Genomic DNA, 22974 nt, shown 5'->3' with positions numbered 1-22974 from the left:
TCCAACAAAACAGCTCCCCCACCCCCTCCCCTTCTGAACTGAAATCACTGAACAGCAAAGTGCCATAAGAATTTTTTCAGCAATTCTAAAAGGTGGGATGACTCTTGATTCCTTGAACGGAGTGTTACTCATTGTGTTGCTCATTATAGCATGGTTTAATTCTACCTTTCAGAGGCAGTCAAAAGGAAACAAGCTGCACTGTTTGTTTTTTCTTCTTTTTGTTTCTAATATATAATTTAGAAGTTATTTTAAGAATCCCTGTCACATCATAAGACACTTTATGAGGCTGGATTTCTGGTATCACAATTCCTCCACTGCATAATTAAGAAAAACCTGAATGTTTCTTCAGTACAAAAACAAGCTCTTGTGTACTGAGCATACAGTAATGGGGGTGGGAGTGATTGTTTTGTTTTTTTTCACTCAAGTTGTGAAATGGCCGCCTACCCTCAGAATCAAACTAACTGTGACCCTGTCATTATGACGGCATGCAGCAGTTATTGACTTAAGATTTTCTTTCAGAAAGACAATTTCCTCAGAACCTGTAACACACCTTTATAATATTTCCCTGTCCCAAATTACACCTACCATAAAAGAGCCAGGATTAAAGACCTTCTCTGCATTGGTTGTCAGAAGATCAGGTGCAGGTTTGTATGGGTCTAATCACCACATATTTACTCATAGTAAAACACTTGTTTTATGATAGCCAGGTACTGGCTGGGCTTTTTACTCTTGGAAACCACAAATACTGCTGAGTGGCATTCACTCATTTTGTAGCATTAAATATGTGTTTGTCTTGTTCTTTAGAACAAAATCGTACCAATTTCATTTTGGAGTGGAAAGTTTTGATAGCCTCCTACATTCCTATACCCTTGATGTGCTTTGTCACCAGCCTGATTTAGTCATGAATGGTTACAAATTGCCTAGATTAAAAAAAAAAAAAAAAAAAAAAAAAAAATATATATATATATATATATATATATATATATATATATATATATATACATATATATACACACACACACACATATATATATATATATATATATATATATATATATATATATGTGTGTGTGTGTGTGTGTATATATATATATATATATATATATATATATATATATATATATATATATATATATATATTACAAGTCACAGCAGGCAGATTATTTAGGTAGGGAATATTTAGAAGCACTACCTGTCTTCCTGGGGAGCACCAACACTTTAGTGATGATGGATTCTTTAGGCTGGCTGATTACCAAATTGAGTGGGCTGCAGAATGCTTGATTGCCATTTCTACCTAGCAACACCCAATGACTGAGAAAAGTTTTCTGTTTAGCTGAGAGCACTTCAATGTCAGGCTGCCATGACAAATGGATGTTATGTCCCCCAAACATCTTGGCCTCTTGGTTTAATTTACTTAGTTGGGGTGCTGGTATTAACAGGCCATATTGACAACAGGAAAAATAATTAAATACAGTTGAATTTGGATTTATTTTAATCAAGTGTTTGTTGTTGTTTTTGTTCGCAAATTAAGGTTATATAACCAACTATTTTATACAAAAGACAACTATGATTTGAACCCCTAACTGAAACATTCAATATTACTGTATACTTATTTGTCCATCTCTGCTATAGTACAGTACAACCAAACTTGCACATTATCAGAAAACCTGGCTGCATAAACAGCATAATAATCTTTTGGTTTTTTTTTAACCAGTAGCCTGACATCGATACAGTCATGTGGTACAATGTTTAAACTTTCAATTTTACATGGAAGGTTAATCTGCGGTCCAAAACTCTTCCTCTTGTTTCCTGTTTCATTATCTCATAGCAGCAAACTACATGGACTGATTTTCTGACAACCAGTGGCTCAACCTATGACTGACACATACTATACAAAACAGCTTGCAAAGGCAGATTCAGTAGTGGCTGGAAAGCAACTTGAACAAGATGTCACCTTTATGTTTGTTATCTTGGGATAGATCTTCCCCCAAAAAATGCAGATTCAAGGAGTGCTTTACCAATTCAATTGGTACCTACAAGCAGTTTAAAAGAGACAAGCAGTTGGCTTAGAGTAGCAGTCTTGACATGAAACTTGGTTCTCCATGCAGTTTGTTCATTTTTACAAAAAGACCATTTTGATTCATGGTATTCTATAATGTTTTAAAAGACAGTAAGTAGATTTATATGGTTCCGTGTGGTGACAGTTGACCCACTGCAGTATTGTGCACACACACACAAAAGCAAATACCTTACTCCCTGTAGTGGGGAATCCTCCAAGTGTATGCTAAACCAGGCTGAGTCAAATACCAGAAGAATTGTTTTCCTCAGTTTTCATTTTGCCTAAATGAAGACCATTCTTCCTAATACATGTTACTAAATGGTGATGTTGTAAAACAGTCCTTAGCGATAGAATTAGCGACATGCAGGTCAAAAACGAAGTCAAACTGATCCAAAGAATGCCCTACTTTAAAAAAAAAAAAATAATAAAAAAATATATAAACATGGCCGTAAAACAGAGAACCAAACCAATGCATTTCGAGACTAGTGTGTCGTCATCAGGTTCACTTTGTTCACTGTTAATGTTAACCTGATGAAGACATGTTAGTGTCAAAGCGTTGTTTTACGACCATGTTTTTAAACAAATAGATTTTTTTTGATGAATACAAATGAACACTATGAATGTCCCTACAGAAACTTTTTTGGTAAGCCATTAAAACTGAATGTTTGGCTCAGAGATTTTTTTAACTTTTGTATCACCATAGAGACTCTACTTTTGATTAGTCTACGGTAATTATATATATACAATATATATATAGATATATATATATATATATATATATATATATATATATATATATTTTTTTTTTTTCTTGTTAATTCAAAGTTTTCTTTTTGGTCTACCTTGCCCCTTTTACTTTTGTCTCAGTAACCATCCTGCACCCATCGATTGATGTACACCACTGCTAAAGGGCAGCTCCCAGTCAATGTTATGGTTGGAATAATGTTAACAGGTTTATAGTTCACATCTTCTGTTTTGTTTTCCCTTTATTTTAACACTATATTCTCTTAAAGACAACACTAGGCTTGAGGAACTTGAGTACAGTTCTCCTACTTAAGAAACCCAATGCTTTATCCACTTACTACTTCCTTAATATCTTCTGGCAACTGTACCTGTGTTCAAAAAGAAACTGCAGGTATCAGCACCTGGAAATGGAGTACATTCAGTTGAGTGATATGCAACATGTTGAGAAAGGAGAGGTGATGCTGATGAAACGTAGTTCTGGTGCTCTGCCTGCCAGGGATGCTAGATTTTAGCTCTCTGGCTCCTCGACGTGCCTGGGGAGCAAAGGCTGCTGGCTGGCTGTGCTGGTTCCACGGGAGATGCGCTCCTGCTCCCCGTTGCTGGGCAGAGTTGCCATGGGAATGGGCTGCATCACAGTGGGGATGATGCCTGCGGGGATCAGGCCGTGGCCGGAGCCCTTGAATGTCAAGTCCTGTGTGGGCAGGAGGGGTTTGAGGATGCTCACCAGGCAGAAGGCAGAGCCACTCTTGGGGATGAAGTTCACTTTGTTTTTGTCTGGACAGTAGAATGGAGGAATCTCATGTAGCTGCCTGGGTCTACAACAAAATAAAATTTGAGTCATCAGAATGTTATACTTAACTACTACATATGTACAAAGGAACCTTAGCAATGTACGTCCATATGCTACGAGAGAAAACAAAAGTTGTGGGGAGGGGAGGGGAGGGGAGGGGGAGGGGGGGGGAGGGGAGATATGGAAACCTTTAGAAGGATTTATAAATATTCTCAATAGGAGACAATGGGGTCTGTATGCTTTAATTAAAAGTTAATAAAGTTATCCTTTATAGTACATTATATGTATAAAAATATGTATCCTACACTATTATCTCAACAATAAGACTAGAACAGGGGGCAGAGCACTAGTTGAACTAGCTTGTGGCACTAATGGTGCCTATTCCCTCTTCTGTCAATATTGTGGTAGTGAGATTCACATTATGAAGTTGCACATTCATAGCAGAGTTTACGATCAAAATGCCAATACAGCTTAATTCAGCTTCCTTGAATAATGGAATTCTTAAGAGCTACTCACAGTGTTTCTTCAAAGACCTTTACCCTCTCACAGCCCTCCGGAGGTTCTCGTTTGAACATGTAGCTGTTGTTCGGCTTTGGGGATGAGGCGTACTTGGGAAGTGGGGAACTGTTTCCACAGTCTACAACATGAAGGAGAAGAGTACAGTGCAGTTTATGATAAGCCATTGCAAAGATTATACCAAAGAATGATTTAATAAAAGGTGGTAAAACATGCAGAGCTCAAGTACTGTGGGTCAAGGTGAGCAGGGCTATCATGTTGTTGTATTTATTAATTTGTTTAAATTCTTTAGTTCAGTCATGGTTCTCCTTTAACTACTATGGACCTGACGCACATGAATTCAATAATTGGCACATCCAGCGAACTATAGTTGGGAAATAATCTGAACCACTCAAAACGGATGGGCGGGGTGGGGAACAGTTATGCACTTTAAGCCGACCTTGTACTGTAAACAGCCGTGCTGGAAGATAGAAGCAGCCAGGCAGCTGGGATTTGATTGGGGTACCTTTCTCCCTGCCGTCGGTGAGCAGGTCGTCAGCAGAGCAGGGGCTCTCCTCACTGCCCTCGTTGGAGATGGTGAAGAAGGTGGGCGAGATGGACTGCGAGCGGCTGCTGCTGTTGCTGCTCCTATCCACCCCCGAGGGGGTCTGCGTGTCGATGCTGCGCGTGCTGCTGCTGCGCTGGGGCAGGGGGGGTGGGGCCCGGTGCCCATCCGGGATGTCCTGGGGCTGTAGGAGGAGACAGGGGTGAGTCTGGGAGCTGAACTCCCATTCTCACAAGGTGACTGAGGGCTTATGAGATACAACTTACAATAAGCTGCTCATCCTTGTCCCCAGTCTCCTTGATGATGATGCGCTCGATCTCCTGGTTGAGGCCCTCCACGCTGTTCCTGAATCTCGACACTGTTGACTTGGAAATTGGGATGGGGATCAAAACGGTCTTTGGAATGGGAGCCTGGTGGAATACAGAAGCGAGCAGGACCATTTAAGTAACTTAACACTACAAGCTGGCCAGTTCATGATCAAAGTCTGCATCATCATCTTATATTAAAAAAAAAAAAAAAAAAAAAAAAAAAAAAAAAAAATATATATATATATATATATATATATATATATATATATATATATATATATATATATATATATATATATATAATATTATGTGTGTGTGTTTTTGTACTTAGCTGTAAAGGTACAACATAGTATAACACAGCAGCAGATGCCTACCACACTTACCAGGTATTCTCCATTCTCTATTTTGAAAAGGGACTGTTTGGTTATTTAGCCCTATTCAGTAAAGGTAGATCCATCTTCGAGCACTGGTTCACAACTCAATTTCTTGTACTCATGTTTTTATTTCTAGAAGGACCAAAGCATCCATATGAAATGTACCCTACCAAGGTAATTTTAGACTTTCGATGTTTTTTATGTGGCAGCTATTCTTTTACATCAGAGCCTAATACAAGAATTTCAAGCACAGCACATTCAACAGTACCAAAGCTCCTGAACAATATTATGAGTTGCTGTTATCTTGCCTTCTAAGTCACACATACAGGGAAAAGTGACTTGACAGTTTTTGTTTAGTCTCTTGTTTTTTGTAAATACATTTGTTTTAACATGCAAGCATTGAGAAGTTTTTATTTGTAAAAATGCCAGTACAGCTTTCAAGGTGTTCACATATTCTTACTGGGGGCCCAGGTTTCTCATTCACCCTTTGTTGGAGGGAGATTGTTTATTGTGAAGGGAAACGCTGCAGCAAAGCAATTCACCTTGGAAAAGCAGTTTGGCGCTCACTCGCCCAAAAAAGTGCACTGCAGTACAGTACTGCAGCATCTCCAGGGAATGAAACCAATTCAACTACCTCTGTGTGTGTGTGTGTGTGTGTGTGTGTGTGTGTGTGTGTGTGTGTGTGTGTGTGTGTGTGTGTGTGTGTGTGTGTGTGTGTGTTTTATACATACTGGTGATGTGACTGCTGGCTCATTTACTGAACACTGAGTAATTACACTAAGGATGCACTGTGAAGGACAGTGAAGCCAGGTCACTACTTGTGTTAATGGGGCAGGATAAAGCACCCGAGGGAGGGGTGGGGGTGTTGGAGGGGACTCAGGCTGTAGGGGGGTAGTTCTGTTACTCTTTATTAGGAGAGGCAGTGCTGGTGGGTCTTTTTCAAGGGGACTGAGAGGCAGAACTGAATGTGTGACCTCTAATAAAATAAAATAAAAAGAAGACAGAGAATTGAAGTAAAGGAGCCATGGCTTCTCTCCTGCCATTAGTGGCATGCAGAGGGGGGTCTGTCATTTGTTCCCATGTCTCCCTACACACTATACAACATACTCATAATTCTAAGTAATCTTTTATAAGGACTGACATCTCAATGCACTAATATGTTCAGAGCACAAGCCAGGCTTCTGTTCTGTAAACATCTGTAAAAACCTACCACCAGATTTCAGTAGGAGTATTCACTTCAGCTCAGCTCTAATAACACAACAGCAGCCACTAATAAAACTCCTATTGTTCCAACACTGTATATAACATAACTAGACTCCTGGAACATAAAAGACCCCTAAACCACACTCTCCTTCTCTTGTTTACTTTGTAAACAAGGCATTCAAGTAAGAGGAAACATCTTGGCATCTTTCTTTCCAGTATTCGTTTACGTAATAACAAGGCAAGATAATAATAAATGAACTCCACCAGTACCCTGACTACAGCACACAGTACATACGACAAGATGACCAGACAGTCCTATTCAATTTCTTTTCATAATCTAATATACAGTAGTAAAGAAGTAATTGTGTTCCTACTACTGTAGAAATCCAGGATTACAATAATCCTCCTTTGAAGATCACCTCATTATGTAATCCTATTTTGATGAGGGCTGTGATTTTGTATTACAAGAACTAGCTATCTTCCCGAAATGATAAACAACGTTTTCTCTCTCCAGCCTTTCCTTAATTGCAGCCGCCACTTAACTGCAGACATCAATTATTCTTCTTGTTATTGTAACAAAATGTTACCGTTTAAAAAAACAAAACAAAAAGGACATGAGGAATTGAAGGCATAGCATCATACAGCACTCCATCAAAACAAATCTTTAAATAAATAATTAAGAGACTCCCAGCAAAAAACACCACATTTGCATGTTCCTCTTAGCTTCCAGCTGTCTATTTTTCTCTAAAGCAATTAAAATGTATTAGTAAGAAAAAAAGAAAAAAAAAAGCCTCTATAATAACGTTCCCCACCTTGCCTGATAGCCCGCTGCGAGTCATTCTGAACGCTGTTTTTTTCCACCGCTCCTTTAACAAGCTGACAATGTGGAGGAACAATATCCTGGCATTCCTGAGATGCAAATTTCTCCTGCCTGGCGTGCTTCTGAGCAGCACGGCGGTGCGTTCTCCTCTGTGAGCCTCATTTCCATATCAATGGAGGCCCGGAGTTTCAGCTGTTTTTCACCAGCAAAATGCAGCCTGCATATATCTATCTCTATCTATCTCTCTCTCTCTCTCTCTCTCTCTCTCTCTCTCTCTCTCTCTCTCTCTCTCTCTCTCTCTCTCGTTTTACTTCAGTAGTTTAATACAATGCGCCATGTGCCTTGCTGGAGTCTGCCAGACGGCCAAAGTTTCATCTCCTTTCCGGTAGCCGCAAAGGCCTGGCGTTGTTCCACCACCACCACCCCCCCCCCCCCCCCCCCCCACCCCCCCCCATATGAAAAATTATAAGCAGCAGGAGCCGCAAATCCCCCCCAGCACGTTAATGCACTGCAGGGTCCGTTTGGAGCGAGGGGCCACCTCTGGATCTTCAGTAAAGCCCTCCAAGGGGGTGTTCTAATTTCTAAGAAATCGTTAAAGATTTCTTTAAACATTTTTGTGTATGTGTAAAATGTTTTTTTTTTATTATTATTATTATTATTATTATTTCCAGGCAATGGTAGCCAGGTTAAGTTTTCTATCAGGTTCACCCCACTCCTGCATATATCACAAGTAGCCAATGCTTTAATTCAAAACACAGCTTTCAAAGGCCAATTTCTTTGTAGTTTGATTCTATTGTTTGGTTGTGGAACTTGCACACAGTATGTACATCCTGAAACTGTGGAAAAAAATTTGAAATAAGCCAACCTGGTTTATAAGTTAAAAAAACATATTTGAACAGTCAAAACATCTTTAAGTATTACAAAATATCGTTCTACAAGTGTTTGAAGTAATGGATGAATACGTTCAACAAAGCCAGTTCTTATTTGACGTTACACTGATGCTATAAGCACCCAGAGGCCTACACCTGGTAATGGATAATATTGATTGCCCTATAGATTTATTGAGTTCTTAAAATAGCTGCATTTAAAAAGGAAAGATCTTTTACAAACATCAGCAGTGTTTAATCTTTTTTCTTCTGTCCTTTGTATTTTATTTCAGTACCCACACAACATCAGTAAATCACACCAAACATTTAACTGATCATGTTCTTAAAAGCTGTGAAGGTGATTAAATTAGCATTGATTTGCAAAGTGCAGAATCACACCTACTGGAAAAGGAATGGAAGGGGGAGACACACTGAACCCCATGAACTCTTATAGGACCTGTCTTTTACATGCTTGTTAATGACCGACTGCAGTGTGTCCTCTGCTTTCAGCTTTGGAGTTATTACTCCAGCCCATTAATACCCTTTCACTGACTTGTTTTATGTTGTTATTTAAATATTGTACTCTTAAGGTACTACTGAAGTCCTCCCAATCCAATGTATGTTTACAGGCTGTTTCATGTACTGTGCAATAATCTTTTGGGGTGTTTTTTTTCCCCCTGGGTGTACTACTTGTTTTATGCAACAATACATTAACCTTTGAGACAAGAAAACTGCTACAGATTACTGAAACACATAAGACATTAAATGCACAACATGAATCCAGCTGCAGGTACCATGCAGACATTATTATATGTCTCTGAATACAAACACTGATTCTGAAGCTCCATTCCCTATCACTAGCAATCCTGAACAATATGGACTAAGCCAACAGTTTATATATATATAAACCACATGACGACAATAACAACGTATGTTTTCAGTGTTCAGTCTGAATAGCAAGAAGTACAAATCATGCGAAAAAATTGCAAACATAGGACGTGCATTGTTTTACAATTAATTAAATTTCATGTAGTTCCAGTGTCAGCCATCCCTAGTCTTGCAGAATGTGTGGAGAAACAGATTAAGTGATGCATTGCGCTTATCATAGTGCCACTAGAGGGAGCACTACTGCCATGAGGTTGAAAATTAATGTGCAGCAATGGTTGCTATTTCAGTTAACAAAGACATGCTGGAATTTAAACTTTCTGATACAACTGACTTACCTTTAAAGCTATTCCGAAAGAAAGTTTTTCTAAAGTGCTGAATCTTAGTAAATGGGGGGGAAAAAAAGTTGTCGTCATCAGCAGCTATAGTTTAGGCACATCGGAGTAAAAAGTACATTGTTATCAGACCTGTGGAGAAACCCTATGTATTGTAAAATCAGTTGAGCCAACCCCTTATAAAAGTTTCCCATAGTAAACTCAAAGCAAACTGTATTAAAAGCATGGTAAAGTATAGGTGTAAGCTTTGCAAAGCACAAAGAGGTATGGTAAAGTATACAAAAAGAAGAAAAATGCAAAGTGTAACCATGGGAAAAACTGCAAGTTACTGTGGTAAACTTTTATAAGGGGTGGTACATATAAACCTTTTTTATGTTTTATTACAAATGTTTAACATTAATTCAGGTTGAGTTGCTGTAAATCCTGCATAGGCCACAGAGTCATGAACCAGTGGTATATTGAAATGCACAGAAGGGTCCATCCTTCTCAACAAGTGACTGGTGGCAATCTCATGGACGGGTGTCACTCCAATTTGATAACTCTTTGTTATGCTCTTCAAGAAACTTGTAGCAACGGGGTGGGAGAGTACTTAGGAACGAATAATTCATAGAGATAGGCGCCTTCCTCTTCATACCCAGTTTAGGATGCAGACACATAGGGAGTTTTGACATTAAAATTGGTAAGTCGCAGTAGCTTGGTAGACATATTTTTACTTTTTATTTTCAGACTTTTTTCTTTTTTTTCTTTTTTTTTTTTTTTTTTTTTTTTAAATATTATGCTTGGTTGAAAATCCTCACAAGGGGCTAATTCCGAGTAAGGATATGTGTGTGTGTGTGTGTGTGTGTGTGTAAGCAGGCATACTTAAGAAATAAACACTGAATTTACTGTACCTCTATACAAGTTGAATTCCATGGCCTTGCATACACAATACTTTAGCCATGTAACTAAGACCTACAGCCAGATATGCCTTATTATTATTTATTTTAACAACTAAAGAAATCAACAAAAATAGCTTAGAACAGGCTAGTAGTCCAATAGTACCTGTGGATACACATTACCAAATACTGGAGGACACTATTTTTGTACAGATCCATCATTAGGGTTATTGTACTTGCATGTTTTATTGGGATAGCTCAAGACAGTATTGGTCCAGAGAAGATAGTGTCCGAGGTATTTGCGAGATTATAGGGTACTAAATTGAATTGGCTGACTTTTTGTGTTCACTGGTTGCCTGCCAGGGTAATATTAAAAGAAAGAATATACTTTAAATAAACTTTAAAACTAATGGCTTTTGGTTTTGCAGTGCTCTCTGAAAGATAAACCCTTTGATACAGATTTTCCAGCAACTGCAAGTCATACTGGAAACAAAATGGCTACAGTCTCAAAGGCACAATGTATGTTTGAGTAGGTCTAGATTTTCAGCTCAAAACACAGCTAGATGTTGAGATCACAATCTGAAGACGCCTTTCTGAAATCAATAACCGTTTCTTCCTAAATCCATATTGATATAGTGTAGATTATATTTAGAATAAATGCTACAGTAACTGAATTAAGACTGCACTCATGACAGTGTCTGGCACTCTTTATTTATACATTGTTGCACATAACACTGTACATGTTACAGCTCAAGTTAATCAGTGAAACAGTCTGCAGTTCCAAACAATGGGCTACAGTAGTAAAGAAGCAACTCTAGAGTTATTTTAACTGTTAACTGCTGTTTAGTACAACCAACTTTGCAATGCTAACAGTTTGATCAATCCCTTTCAACTGAACTTTGGTGTGAAGACCTTGATAAATATGGGCCACGGTGCCTTGTTTTTACTGGCAGGACAGATGTGTTTGGTAACAACACAGTTATGGGTCTTTGCTGTATAAGGCCAAGAGGACAAGCCTATGTTGTCTTGAGGAAAAGCACACCGTGCAGAACACCTATAAGCTACCGAGCAGAAGCCTGCATCAAATTCCCTGTTGAGCGAGGGGAGATATGGAATTGCAGGAATGAAGTCTTTTCTGTCTCAGAAAAGAGGGCATCTCAGGGCTCCTCAGACTCTTTGCAAGAAAAATATTTATATGTAGTGCATATTTAATTGTCTTTCCATACTTAAGAATGGTAAGGAATCTTTGGTGCTGACTGCTCTGTAAGCAGCACATTTACGCAAGATCAAAGGTTCGAGTCCTGATTAGGGAGGACACTGGCACTAGGGTGAGAGAGAGAGAGAGATTATTTTGGGTGTTTCTGGGCATTTGAATCATTTTGAGTTTTGCATGTTGGCACGTTTCAAAATGTAGACACAAGCTTAATCTGTCGTTCTAACACCTTTCATTTGTGCGATTGATTGAGTTTGTATACCGGACTAACACCCCCTACAATCAATGGGGCTCCAGGATATAAAAAAAAAAACAGTAACTACTATATTTCCAGGTCTGCATCATTGTGGAAGAACACGTTATAAAGCTAGCTGTGTTTACTTCTAAACCACAGAATCATTTTATCTGATTATTTGAGAAACCACAGGTTTTATTTTGTTATTAGCTGTCACCCCCATATATTATGCATAAAAATCAGACAGTTAAGTTGACCTCTTTATCATAGAAAAGCTGAACTTTGTGAAATTTAAATGTAATTAAAACACAAGGAAAATTGTGTATTCTTTTTAATGTACTGCACTATATTTGCATAATACCACACTGACACTGTGATACTGCAGCAGTACGACAAGAACAGCCAACTGAAAATCACTGGATAACATCTGGTAAACAGGTTTATAAAACATACATTCCAATAACGTTCCAGCAAGTGTTTCTTTCTAGTTCTGATTTAGTGTTTATTTTTTTCTGTTTTGTCACAGCTGAGGGACCCCAGAATTCCCAAGTTGGCCAGGCTTTTCTAACAAGTGTAAGAAGCTAACAGAGATCAAAAATAATCTAAAATATGTCAAGAGCTTGGTTTTCCAGTTCTCAAATAATTTTAAAAGGAATTTTCAATTCAATATGTATGTGTATCCGGTACAAAGAATCAATTCTAACCATTTAGTCTACAGTACCAGAAGGCACACTGATATACAGAAACAAAGCGCATTTACAGTATTTAACCAAGTAGCCAAAAAGACAAGTTTACTAAACTTTCTTTTGATTTTGATATGCAGTGGAAAAGAAAGCTTAGGACTCAAGCCTTAACCACTGTGAAGTGGTTCAGATACAGAATCAACAAAAGCACCAGAACAATATAATTCAAATAACTTCACAAAGGAATTAAGAATAAATTTAAGGGTCGCTTCCTTAGCCTGCAGAGTGTAAAGCCTAAAGCACCATTTCTACATCTCCCAGGCGGTTTCCCAGTTGAGCAATGGAGTTTACATACATACAGTACTGTGCAAAAGTTTTAGGCAGGTGTGAAAAAATGCTGTAAAGTAAGAATGCTTTCAAAAATAGACATGTTAATAGATTATATTTATCAATTAACTAAATGCAAAGTGAGTGAACAGAAGAAAAATCTAAATCAAATCCATATTTGGTGTGACCGCCCTTTGCCTTCAAAACAGCATCAATTCTTCTAGGTACACTTGCACAAAGTCAGGGATTTTGTAGGCATATAGTCAGGTGTATGATTAAATAATTATACCAAACAGGTGCTAATGATCATCAATTCAATAAGTAGGTTGAAACAGAATCATTAACAAACAGAAACAGCTGTGTAGGAGGAATAAAACTGGGTGAGGAACAGCCAAACTCAGCTAATAAGGTGAGGTTGCTGAAGACAGTTTACTGTCAAAAGTCATACACCATGGCAAGGCTGAGCACAGCAACAAAACACAAGGTAGTTATACTGCATCAGGCAGAAATTTCAAGGCAGCCAGCCCTGTCCAAGCTCTTTTGAAGAAGCACAAAGAAACAGGCAACGTTGAGGACCGTAGACGCAATGGTCGGCCAAGGAAGCTTACTGCAGCAGATGAAAGACACACCATGCTTACTTCCCTTCGCAATCGGAAGATGTCCAGTAATGCCATCAGCTCAGAATTGGCAGAAAACAGTGGCACCCTAGTACATCCATCTACTGTCTGGAGAAGTCTGGTATTCATGGAAGACTTGCGGCCAAAAAGCCATACCTCTGACATGGAAACAAGGCCAAGCGACTCAACTATGCACGAAAACACAGGAACTGGGGTGCAGAAAAATGGCAGCAGGTGCTCTGGACTGATGAGTCAAAATTTGAAATATTTGGCTGTAGCAGAAGGTAGTTTGTTCGCCGAAGGCCTGGAGCAGTACATGAATGACTGTCTGCAGGCAACAGTGAAGCATGGTGGAGGTTTCTTGCAAGTTTGGGGCTGCATTTCTGCAAATGGAGTTGGGGATTTGGTCAGAATTAATGGTCTCCTCAATGCTGAGAAGTACAGGCAGATACTTATCCATCATGCAATACCATCAGGGAGGCATCTGATTGGCCCCAAATTTATTCTGCAGCATGACAACGACCCCAAACATACAGCGAAAGTCATTAAGAACTATCTTCAGTGTAAAGAAGAACAAGGAGTCCTGGAAGTGATGGTATGGCCCCCACAGAGCCCTGATCTCAACATCGAGTCTGTCTGGGATTACATGAAGAGAGAGAAGCAACTGAGGCTGCCTAAATCCACAGAATAACTGTGGTTAGTTCTCCAAGATGTTTGGGCCAACCTACCTACCGAGTTCCTTCAAAAACTGTGCAAGTGTACCTAGAAGAATTGATGCTGTTTTGAAGGCAAAGCTTGGTCACACCAAATATGGATTTGATTTAGATTTTTCTTGTTGACTCACTTTGCATTTAGTTAATTGATAAATATAATCTATTAACATGTCTATTTTTGAAAGCATTCTTACTTTACAGCATTTTTTCACACCTGCCTAAAACTTTTGCACAGTACTGTATACATTACTCATTTTTTAAAAAAGGAAGTAAATAAAATGCATGACAATTAAATTGTTTAATTAGTTTATAGCTGCTGATACCCAGCTGGAGGTGACAGCAGCATCTCTTCTTAATAAAGGGGTGGTCCATGCCTGAGATAAATATCAAGACAACATAAAATAATACTCCAAAGACAAGAACAGAGTTCAAAGGGAGCACAGAGTGCGAAATGGCTATTGCTACATTAAGTACTCTCCTTGCAGTTTGCTCAGAGATGGCAGGTAGGCTTCTGTGGAAAGTCAACAAGACTTTCAAAAGTGGGTTCTGCAATATTTAACATGTAGGTGTTAGCATTAGGTGATAGCTGTCTTAATGTGTTCATTCAGTGACCAGTCTACACTTGACACCATACAGTAGGTGAGGTTGTCCTTTCTCTCGCAGAATAATACATTGATATTAGTACCATGTAATGGTTTATCAACCAGGCTGCAAATTACTAGGGAAATCTGTCCAAAATCTTTTCCCACAGAACAACTTTACAGCTTTGACCTAAATAAGGGGCAGCTATAAGCTGTAGTGCTATGCACTTGAGCTATGAACTGTAAACTGTCATCAAAGAGACAATTATTTTAATTTGTATCCACAGCTGCTACTTGCAGACAGCTAATCACAGCCACTCACTAAGTTCTACCTGGACAGTATGACATCTAAAAAGCCTCTTTAGTAGGTGCTCCTACATTTTGGTAAACCCCAGATCTTTCAATCAATCATTAAATTGACATTCTGGACATCAGATGTCGACATGATTTAAGGTGGCATGACAAGAACATGCTAGATTGTATTTGATTGTAATAATGCTAGATGCTCTATTACGTTATTTATCTTTATTCATTTATCAGTAAAGATGAGTCCTGTTGGCGCTGCAAAATCAATAAGTGAAATAACTGGAGAACATTGGACTGTGGGCATACTGTATCTGTAATTCCTTAACCCCACTGCAGTACACACTAAAAGTTTTTCTAATGTGTTTGATACAATGCTGATGTGACTTCATGAAGTTTCTCAGGAAATCAATGGGCATGAATGTGTCTGTTAACTAGCACAGCAGTTGAATGTCTCTTTACAGAAAAAAAAGAAAGAAAAGCCAGCACCAAAATATCACAGACCAGTATTACCTGCTAGTTATGTGATTTTTGAGCACTGAGTGGTGTGAGGAATAACCTGTGGAGGATTGCTCTAGGCAACACCAGACAGGTTGTGATGGCTGTTCAGAATTTGCATGATTTCATCTCACAGATTGTAACTTGTAATACAATTATGTGTGGTTTCCAACCTTAGGGTGGTTTCAAGAACAAACCAGTGCACAACCTTACGAAGGGCCTTCATAACCTTGGGACTACATTCATCTACATTATGTTTAAAAACACCACATTATCTGACAATACCCAAGTGCAATTATGTTATGAGGCTAGAAGTATTCAAGGCATTCAGGTACACTATGTGAGAGACACAGTCAGACAGGAACACTTCACATTTTACTTTAATCGTCGCTTCTAAATTTCAGCCCCCTAATTAAAAAATGTCAGTGCTTTAAATATGGAAAAGCATACACAAATTATGGACTTACCCATCACCGGGCCTGGTTAACCGGTCTGCTGTGTTTAGTGTTATTATTCCTAGATTGCACCAGCAGTCTGCAGTTTGTAGGTCTTCCCTGGACCTCAGAGGCAGGGTTGTGCTCAGACACTGAGTAAACAGTGTTTTATAAATGATGGGAGCAGATTTCCTACAATTTCCTAGGATTTGCTTAGTTAATTAAATAATTAACTGAAGTACTTTATGTAATATATTAATATTGTTTTTAATATTCTGCCAGTGCAACTAAGCATCAATGCTCCTAAATTAGAGATGTATACAGTAGAAATATAAGATAATAACAATAATAATCTTTATTTTTTATATAGCACCATTCATAGTGGACCACCATCACAAGAAACGAGACTAGGGTGTGTGAACTATGCATCATTTGCAGAGTCACTTTCAACAACGTCTCACCCGAAAGACGGAGCACAAGGAGGTTAAGTGACTTGCTCAGGGTCACACAATGAGTCAGTGGTTAAACTGGGATTTGAACTTGGGACCTCCTGGTTACAGGTTTCTTTAACCACTGGACCACACAGCCTCTTGGAAGATGGCGGGGGGATTGCATTTTTATTTGTAGGATATATACATTTCTACAGTATAAAAATGTGTTTCTATCAAATCCCAATCAGTGCATGCAAAGGTCAAGGAATCCGGTCAATAAGCGTTTGGCACAAAATTGTGTTTCAGAAGCCAAAATACACAAGGACCTCCACACCACAGGGAGCGATTAAAAACAACCATTCTCTCATGACATTTTTAGAGCACATGTGATGGTAGGTCCTAATCTACATAGTTAAAACACCATCATTATAAATCTGTCAAAACCCAGTCCCATAAAATGCAGAAAATTAAACCAAGTGCCTTATTTCCTCTTTTCCACCACACTGTCAGTTGTTGTTCTGCAATCGCAGGGAGAACGAATCATTTTCCAGATGCGTAAAACATAAAACTTATGAAACAGAAAAGTCAGAGTTCTGCAGGTAGGGTCAATGCATTTAATAAGCAGATTTTAATGTACTTAGTCATCATTACTGAAAGAAGTTGTTTACCATGCTGTGCTAACTCAAAAATCTATTCTCGTATATGCAACACTGCTCCTCAGTCTTTCTTTACACACCAACAAGATCAAAGCATATACTGCATTGTATGTGGGCAAATGACAGAAACAATGTATTGCTGTGTAATTAAAATGCTGTTTGTGTAATTTTTAAACAGTTGTCTATGCAGTGTCCCCACCTATCCTCTCATAGGCTTGCTTTCCAGACACTGTAGACCCAAACCCAGGCTATTATTTTTCCTGTAGACTGAAGAACACATCCAAGATGGAGGGATCTGGATGGTGTATACCAGGGGTGTCCAATCCTGGTCCTAGAGGGCTGGTGTCCCTCCTGGTTTTTAAATTACTAAATTACAACAATAATGGGTAATAATTGGTCCAATTAAGTAATTTAGGACACAGCTGGAACAAAAACCAGGAAGGACACCGGCCCTCCAGGACCAGGCTTGGACACCCCTGGTGTATATTATGAGGTCAAGTAGGCTTAACTGGTTATGCTTGGTGCTCCTCATGCTTGACCACAACCAGATGTCAAGGAGGAGTCACCCGATTGCAGTAACACATGGTCTAATTATGCTCTATCAGTGCAGATAAATGGTAACAAATCTACTAGTTAATCATTGGCTGCTGAAATAAAAATTATTAACGCCACAGGTTATACACCACATTGCACTCCACTGGCCTTGTATGGAAATGAAAAACAAATAATTAAAAACCTTTTTAGTCTGTATTCTAAACCATTGGTAAAAACACAGGCGTTCAATCTTCTACTGCTATAAAGCTGCCATGGGCTACAGGTTTAATCTATTTAATTAAACTATTTTTTAAAACAGATTTCCTCCATTTTAGATGACATTATCTTAGAGGTTGGACTAAATCAACCGAATGATATGCTTTTTTCATCATCAAGTCACAAGGAAAACATTTCATAACAACACATACAAAAAGACAACCTCAGTAGTCACAATGACTCTTTTTACACTAAAAGAAGTGACCTTATTTAAAAAGTAAATACATTTTCTAACCACCAAGACCAAGCTAAGCAAAACGTTTGCATTTACTGTACTTGCTTAACGTTTGATCTCAATAACTAGTCTGTCTGCATGGTAAGAGTTATAGACGATACTTCAGTCACAGCCCCAAATAGAATTTAGCCATAAAAAACTGCACTTGTTTTTTATGGCTTGTGCGGGGAGGGTGGGGGGGTTAGGTAATGGCCTTGATGTCGGTGTTAAATTAAATTCCAGCCATGTTTCCCCCTTCACCTTTTACAATTAGTGCAGTTTGCGGTTGCCTCGTTCTCTGTACATAAAAGCACCATCCATAATCACCGATGCCAAGCAATGACTGCCACAAAGGTTGCAAGAGGCTTTTGTCATGTTTAGATCAATGTTATCCCCTTTTTAAAAGACTCGCACAAAGCGCGTCGCTCCCATTGAAAGGGTTAAAAATCGCCTGCCATCGGAGCGCCTGGCCTGCTGGTAAATAGGAGTGTCATTCATGCTTTCTAAGCTCAAGTAAATGATCTTCTGGCAGCCAGACAAGGGGATAAAATCCTAGCTATCAAGGCTTCAATTTAACATTGTGCTTATTTTTTTTAGATTATGAGGCCATTGTTTTTTTTCTATCCTCCCTCCAAAGCCACCTCCTGTGTTAAGTAAAAAGGTGCTTCTGATACTGTCAAGGGTGGTAGGTTTGGATATCGTAAGCTTTACAAATACAGTTTTGTTTTGTGTAGCTAAATGGACTTATAATTAAACTGAAAATACTCTTTGGACTAACAGACATGGGCAAATTAAAGTTTTGCTTTAGGCTGACCAACATCATACTATTCCATGATCAACTCAACTGGCTTACAATCTTCAACTATTGCACGATTGGAAGTAGTGCTGGGACGAACGCGGGGTTTTCATGTTCGGATATTCGCTCATAATTGAAATATTAATTTGGATATTTGTTCGTTTTTCAAAAAGTAATAAAAGCCATTATATTGCTCTGAACTAGTGCCTTTTTGTAGCTGAACAAGCAAACCAAAACTGAAATTTAACTTTAAACACTTTAAATAAAAAAAACGTGGAAAGGCGCTGTAAAGTGAAGGGTGGGAAAAAAAAAAAACAACTCACGTTTTGGTTCTCGTTTATTACATTCCACATAACAAAGTTGCAAAAAAAAAAAAAAAAAAATATATATATATATATATATATATATATATATATATATATATATATATATATATATATATATATATATAGACACACACACTCTAAAAAAAAAAATTCACATTTTCAGGAAGTTGGGTACTGTTTAAGTGAGGCATTTCAGAATGATGTGCTTGCCTATTTTCTGTCCCATGAGATTCTGGCTCACTCTAAAGCAGCAAAACACATTTTTGTCCCAGATGGCTTTCCATAGAGATCACTATATGTGCGTGTGCATAATATGGTTTGTATACTTTTTGCTATCTAAAAGTTTTAAATAGAGGCTCAAGGGCTGCTGTGTTGAGTCTGTGTTTTTTTTATATATATATTAAATCTCTCATTTCACACGGAGCTCTTTTTCATTTGCCATTTTTTGAAACTGGTCGTGCAAATTCTGGTGAGACGATAAATAAGTGCAAGGTATTTTTGATAATTTGAACATCTGATTTTTGTATGTGAATAATTGTAAAAAAATAACTGTTTGAATATTCAGTATTTGTCCCAGCACTAATTGGAAGTGGCTTGCTGTAATGTACTGTACTGAATAATCTTGCTCTGCACTTGCAATAATGCATGTTACGTTGGATTAAATTATAATTTACTTACCATACTAAAAGCATTTAGTTTGATTGGTAGGCATTCACCTACAACAGCCAAAAACTGGTGAAAGCTTTTTGTGAGCTGAAGATAACGAAAACAAGTTTAGTAGTTGCCCACTCTCTTTTTTGTTCACATACAGTATTTATGGGCGCCTTTTCTAAAGTCTTTTATAAACCCAAATGAGATTCCCTCTTCGGCACCTGGCCCAGATGACCAAACAACCCATCCTGCAAAGCAAGAGCTCCTTTTCTTTTCTCAGAGTGCAAAGCGGCTCCATTTAGTTTTGTTTTGCACAAATGGGTTTGTTTAATGAGTGGCTGCACTTGCTGAGCCTTTTTTCATGCGTGTCATTCTCCTTGGGGCCAAGGCCTCTGCCAGTTGCCCGCCATCTGCCTTCTCTGAGCCGACTTGGGGGGGGGGGGGGGGGGGGGGTCCCCCTTCACTGTACAATCCTCTAAAGATTCAAAAGAGAGGGGTCTGTCTAGATACTGGACTAATCCCAACAGCTCCATATAACTTATAAAGCTAACCAGCAGGGGAAAAAAAAAAACACCTCTTATGTGCTTGAAGTTAATGTTTAATTACCTTGATGGTAAGAAATAGACACCACATTTCAATGTTATTTTTTATTGCCTTATCAATGATGATTCAATTGTTTGCAAACACCTCCCTACTGAAACACCCAAGGTCTTTACTGGCAATATTACTGGTACCCTTTAACTGTTCCTGAAAAAATAAATCAAACTAACATTTATTTACCTGGACTAAAAAATATCTTAATACATTTTGTTCTTACATACTGTACCACAAATTTGAAAACTGATGTAAAAAAGCACATAAAAGAAGTAACATGCAGTATGTGAAGTGGAATAACCTCCTCCAAACAAACATACTAATACCATACCCAATTGCAACCAAAATGACATCCGTATGATTGATGTTAAATAAATACACAAAATGAGAAATAAAAGTAGTCCAAGTACAGCAGATTTAGAAAAATAAAAAAGAAAGATTTAAAACAGAAACTATCTATTTGACAAAATCTACAGGACAAAGAATAACACACAAGACCATTTTACTGTATGCTGTTTGCAAACCGAATGCACAATACATTTGTTGGGTAGCTGAGGGCCAAAGCCTGCGCCTAATGTTTTTAATCCCTTATGATACATGTCCAAAAAGTACAGCATGTTGATAATGGAATGCAAACTACAAAGTCTTATCTGTGTACAGAGGTGTCAATAACAAATGACAAGGACAACAGACCACTAATCCCTTTGTGAAGATCTGCCCACAATAAAGAACATCAATGAACATTTTTCTTTTCCTCTCTACCCCCTCACCAGACACTGTGCCCCTGCCATTTGCTTTCTGCACACACTCCAGGTTCTTATTTGACATACTGTGTAACAGGTTAAAACAATGAGGACACTGAATTATTCTTTCCCTCTATACATGGGCCTCAAATTCTAATGCAGTTTGACACCCAGATGATGAAATAAAAGCAGTGCAGATGACATAATCCTTTCTACGTTAACCACTTTCAAAAGAGAGACGTTTGAGTACCCAGTATTTTTCCAATTACAGAAAAAAACTCTAATATTGTAGGCACACAAGACAAATTATTAAGAAAAAGGTTTTGCATATGGCAGTAATAAAACACACACACATTCATGCTATACTAGTTGTGCAAGTGAGAAAAAGTACAAGTAAAACCCTGGGAAAGAGTATCACTGTAGTACAGGGACTACAGTACAATATAATAGATTGGAAACATCCTAAATAGCTCAAATTTCAGTATAATGTAGGCGCATCTTTGTAGAGTATGCTTTTTCCCCCCAATAGTTAATTCAAATGATTTCCCTTTGCTAAGTGTGCCATATTAAACTCTTGTTCAATAAAACAGCAGTTATACCATTGTACCACCAGAACTGTGGTAGAACAACGTATTTCCTACCGTTGACCCTCCGCTGAGTGTCATCACCTGCTTGCTGTGAACAGTGCAATGCAATTAATTGAACAATCAGTTTGTGCAGCTCCATTCTCAAGCTCCTAAAACTTTCCACATTTTCGTGGTTTAGTGATAGCAAAGTACACAAAACACTTAACTGAGCTCCGCTTTTTAGGGAGGCAGAAGTCTAACTGGATTTCCAGTAGCATTGTTACGGATTGAAAGCTGGTATTTATTCCAATCTGCATGTGGTAGTAATGTGTAGGAGCGACACTGTAACAGTGAGAAGATTTTTAAGATGAATAACTTGCAGTAGCTTTATGTAAACCTTCTAAAAGATCACTACCGCTTCCAGTATTCAAATGCTGCCAAGAGATCCTGCTGTTTCAAGATTATTGTTTCATAAGGTCTGACATCTGGAGATGCTACAGACCCACAGCCACGCTGAAAGATGTAGGGCAAAGAGGCAGATCTGGAGGTATACATCAGAATCAAAAGAAAGTCAAAACCTGCCAGCCCATTCAAAAGACAAAAACAGGCAACTGCCTGTCCATTGTTCCTACAGATTATGAGTGGAAGACAGCTATTGGAGTTGGCTGCATTTAGGAAAGACTGAATAGAAATACATGTAGCAGACATGAAGAGACAGAGCATTTCACTGGAATGGTTTGTATGCAAATAAATTAGCATATGCATTATGCATTTTTATTAGCCAGAGTAGAGCAGTGGCTTGAGAGTATGTTCAAATTGTTTTAAAGATCAATGGCTTTAGCTACTGTGAGATTAACATTGAAGTACTATTAACAAAGCCTTTAAAACAAAGTTATACTCTTCAAAATTAACAACAACATACAGTATATGTCAAGTCATTGAAACAAGCAGGAAATCACTATTGATGTTTGCACACAGAACGTAATAAGTATATCAGAATTGTGTCGCAGAAAAAGATCTCTCTGCTATCAAATCAAATATAGTACTACGTCTGTTTTCCACGAATTACACATAGAAACACCCCTCAGGCTTCTAATATACAAATAAGTGACGCGTGATTGGTCAGATGCTAAGAGTGCGCGTGTTGTTGTTGGAAATGGCTACTTGTGTGAACTCGCTAAGCAATAGTTACTTGCTAAGTTTCTTTAGCTTTGAAAATATATTTGACTTGAGTGCATGGAGCCATGGACTATGTAGTGTGAAT

General features: G+C 38.3%; 1 protein-coding gene across 1 annotated transcript in view; it reads right to left on the bottom strand.

Moving 5' to 3' along the window:
* Nucleotides 1–2855: 2855 nt before the first annotated feature.
* The window catches only part of LOC121322278 (protein FAM117B-like), a 77655-nt gene continuing 57536 nt past the window's right edge, over nt 2856–22974 (bottom strand). Inside the window, exons 5-8 of the mRNA XM_041261998.1 lie at nt 4920–5063; nt 4615–4837; nt 4110–4230; nt 2856–3618 (exon numbers count right to left, since the gene is read on the bottom strand). Coding sequence (XP_041117932.1) covers nt 3312–3618; nt 4110–4230; nt 4615–4837; nt 4920–5063 — 795 coding nt within the window. The 3' untranslated portion in view covers nt 2856–3311. The remainder of the gene's footprint in view (nt 3619–4109; nt 4231–4614; nt 4838–4919; nt 5064–22974) is intronic.

This window comes from Polyodon spathula, chromosome 10, assembly GCF_017654505.1.
Source record: "Polyodon spathula isolate WHYD16114869_AA chromosome 10, ASM1765450v1, whole genome shotgun sequence".
Classification (NCBI taxonomy): Eukaryota; Metazoa; Chordata; class Actinopteri; order Acipenseriformes; family Polyodontidae; genus Polyodon; species Polyodon spathula.
Note: the sequence above shows the minus strand (reverse complement) of the source record. Positions and strands in the feature narration are given on the sequence as shown.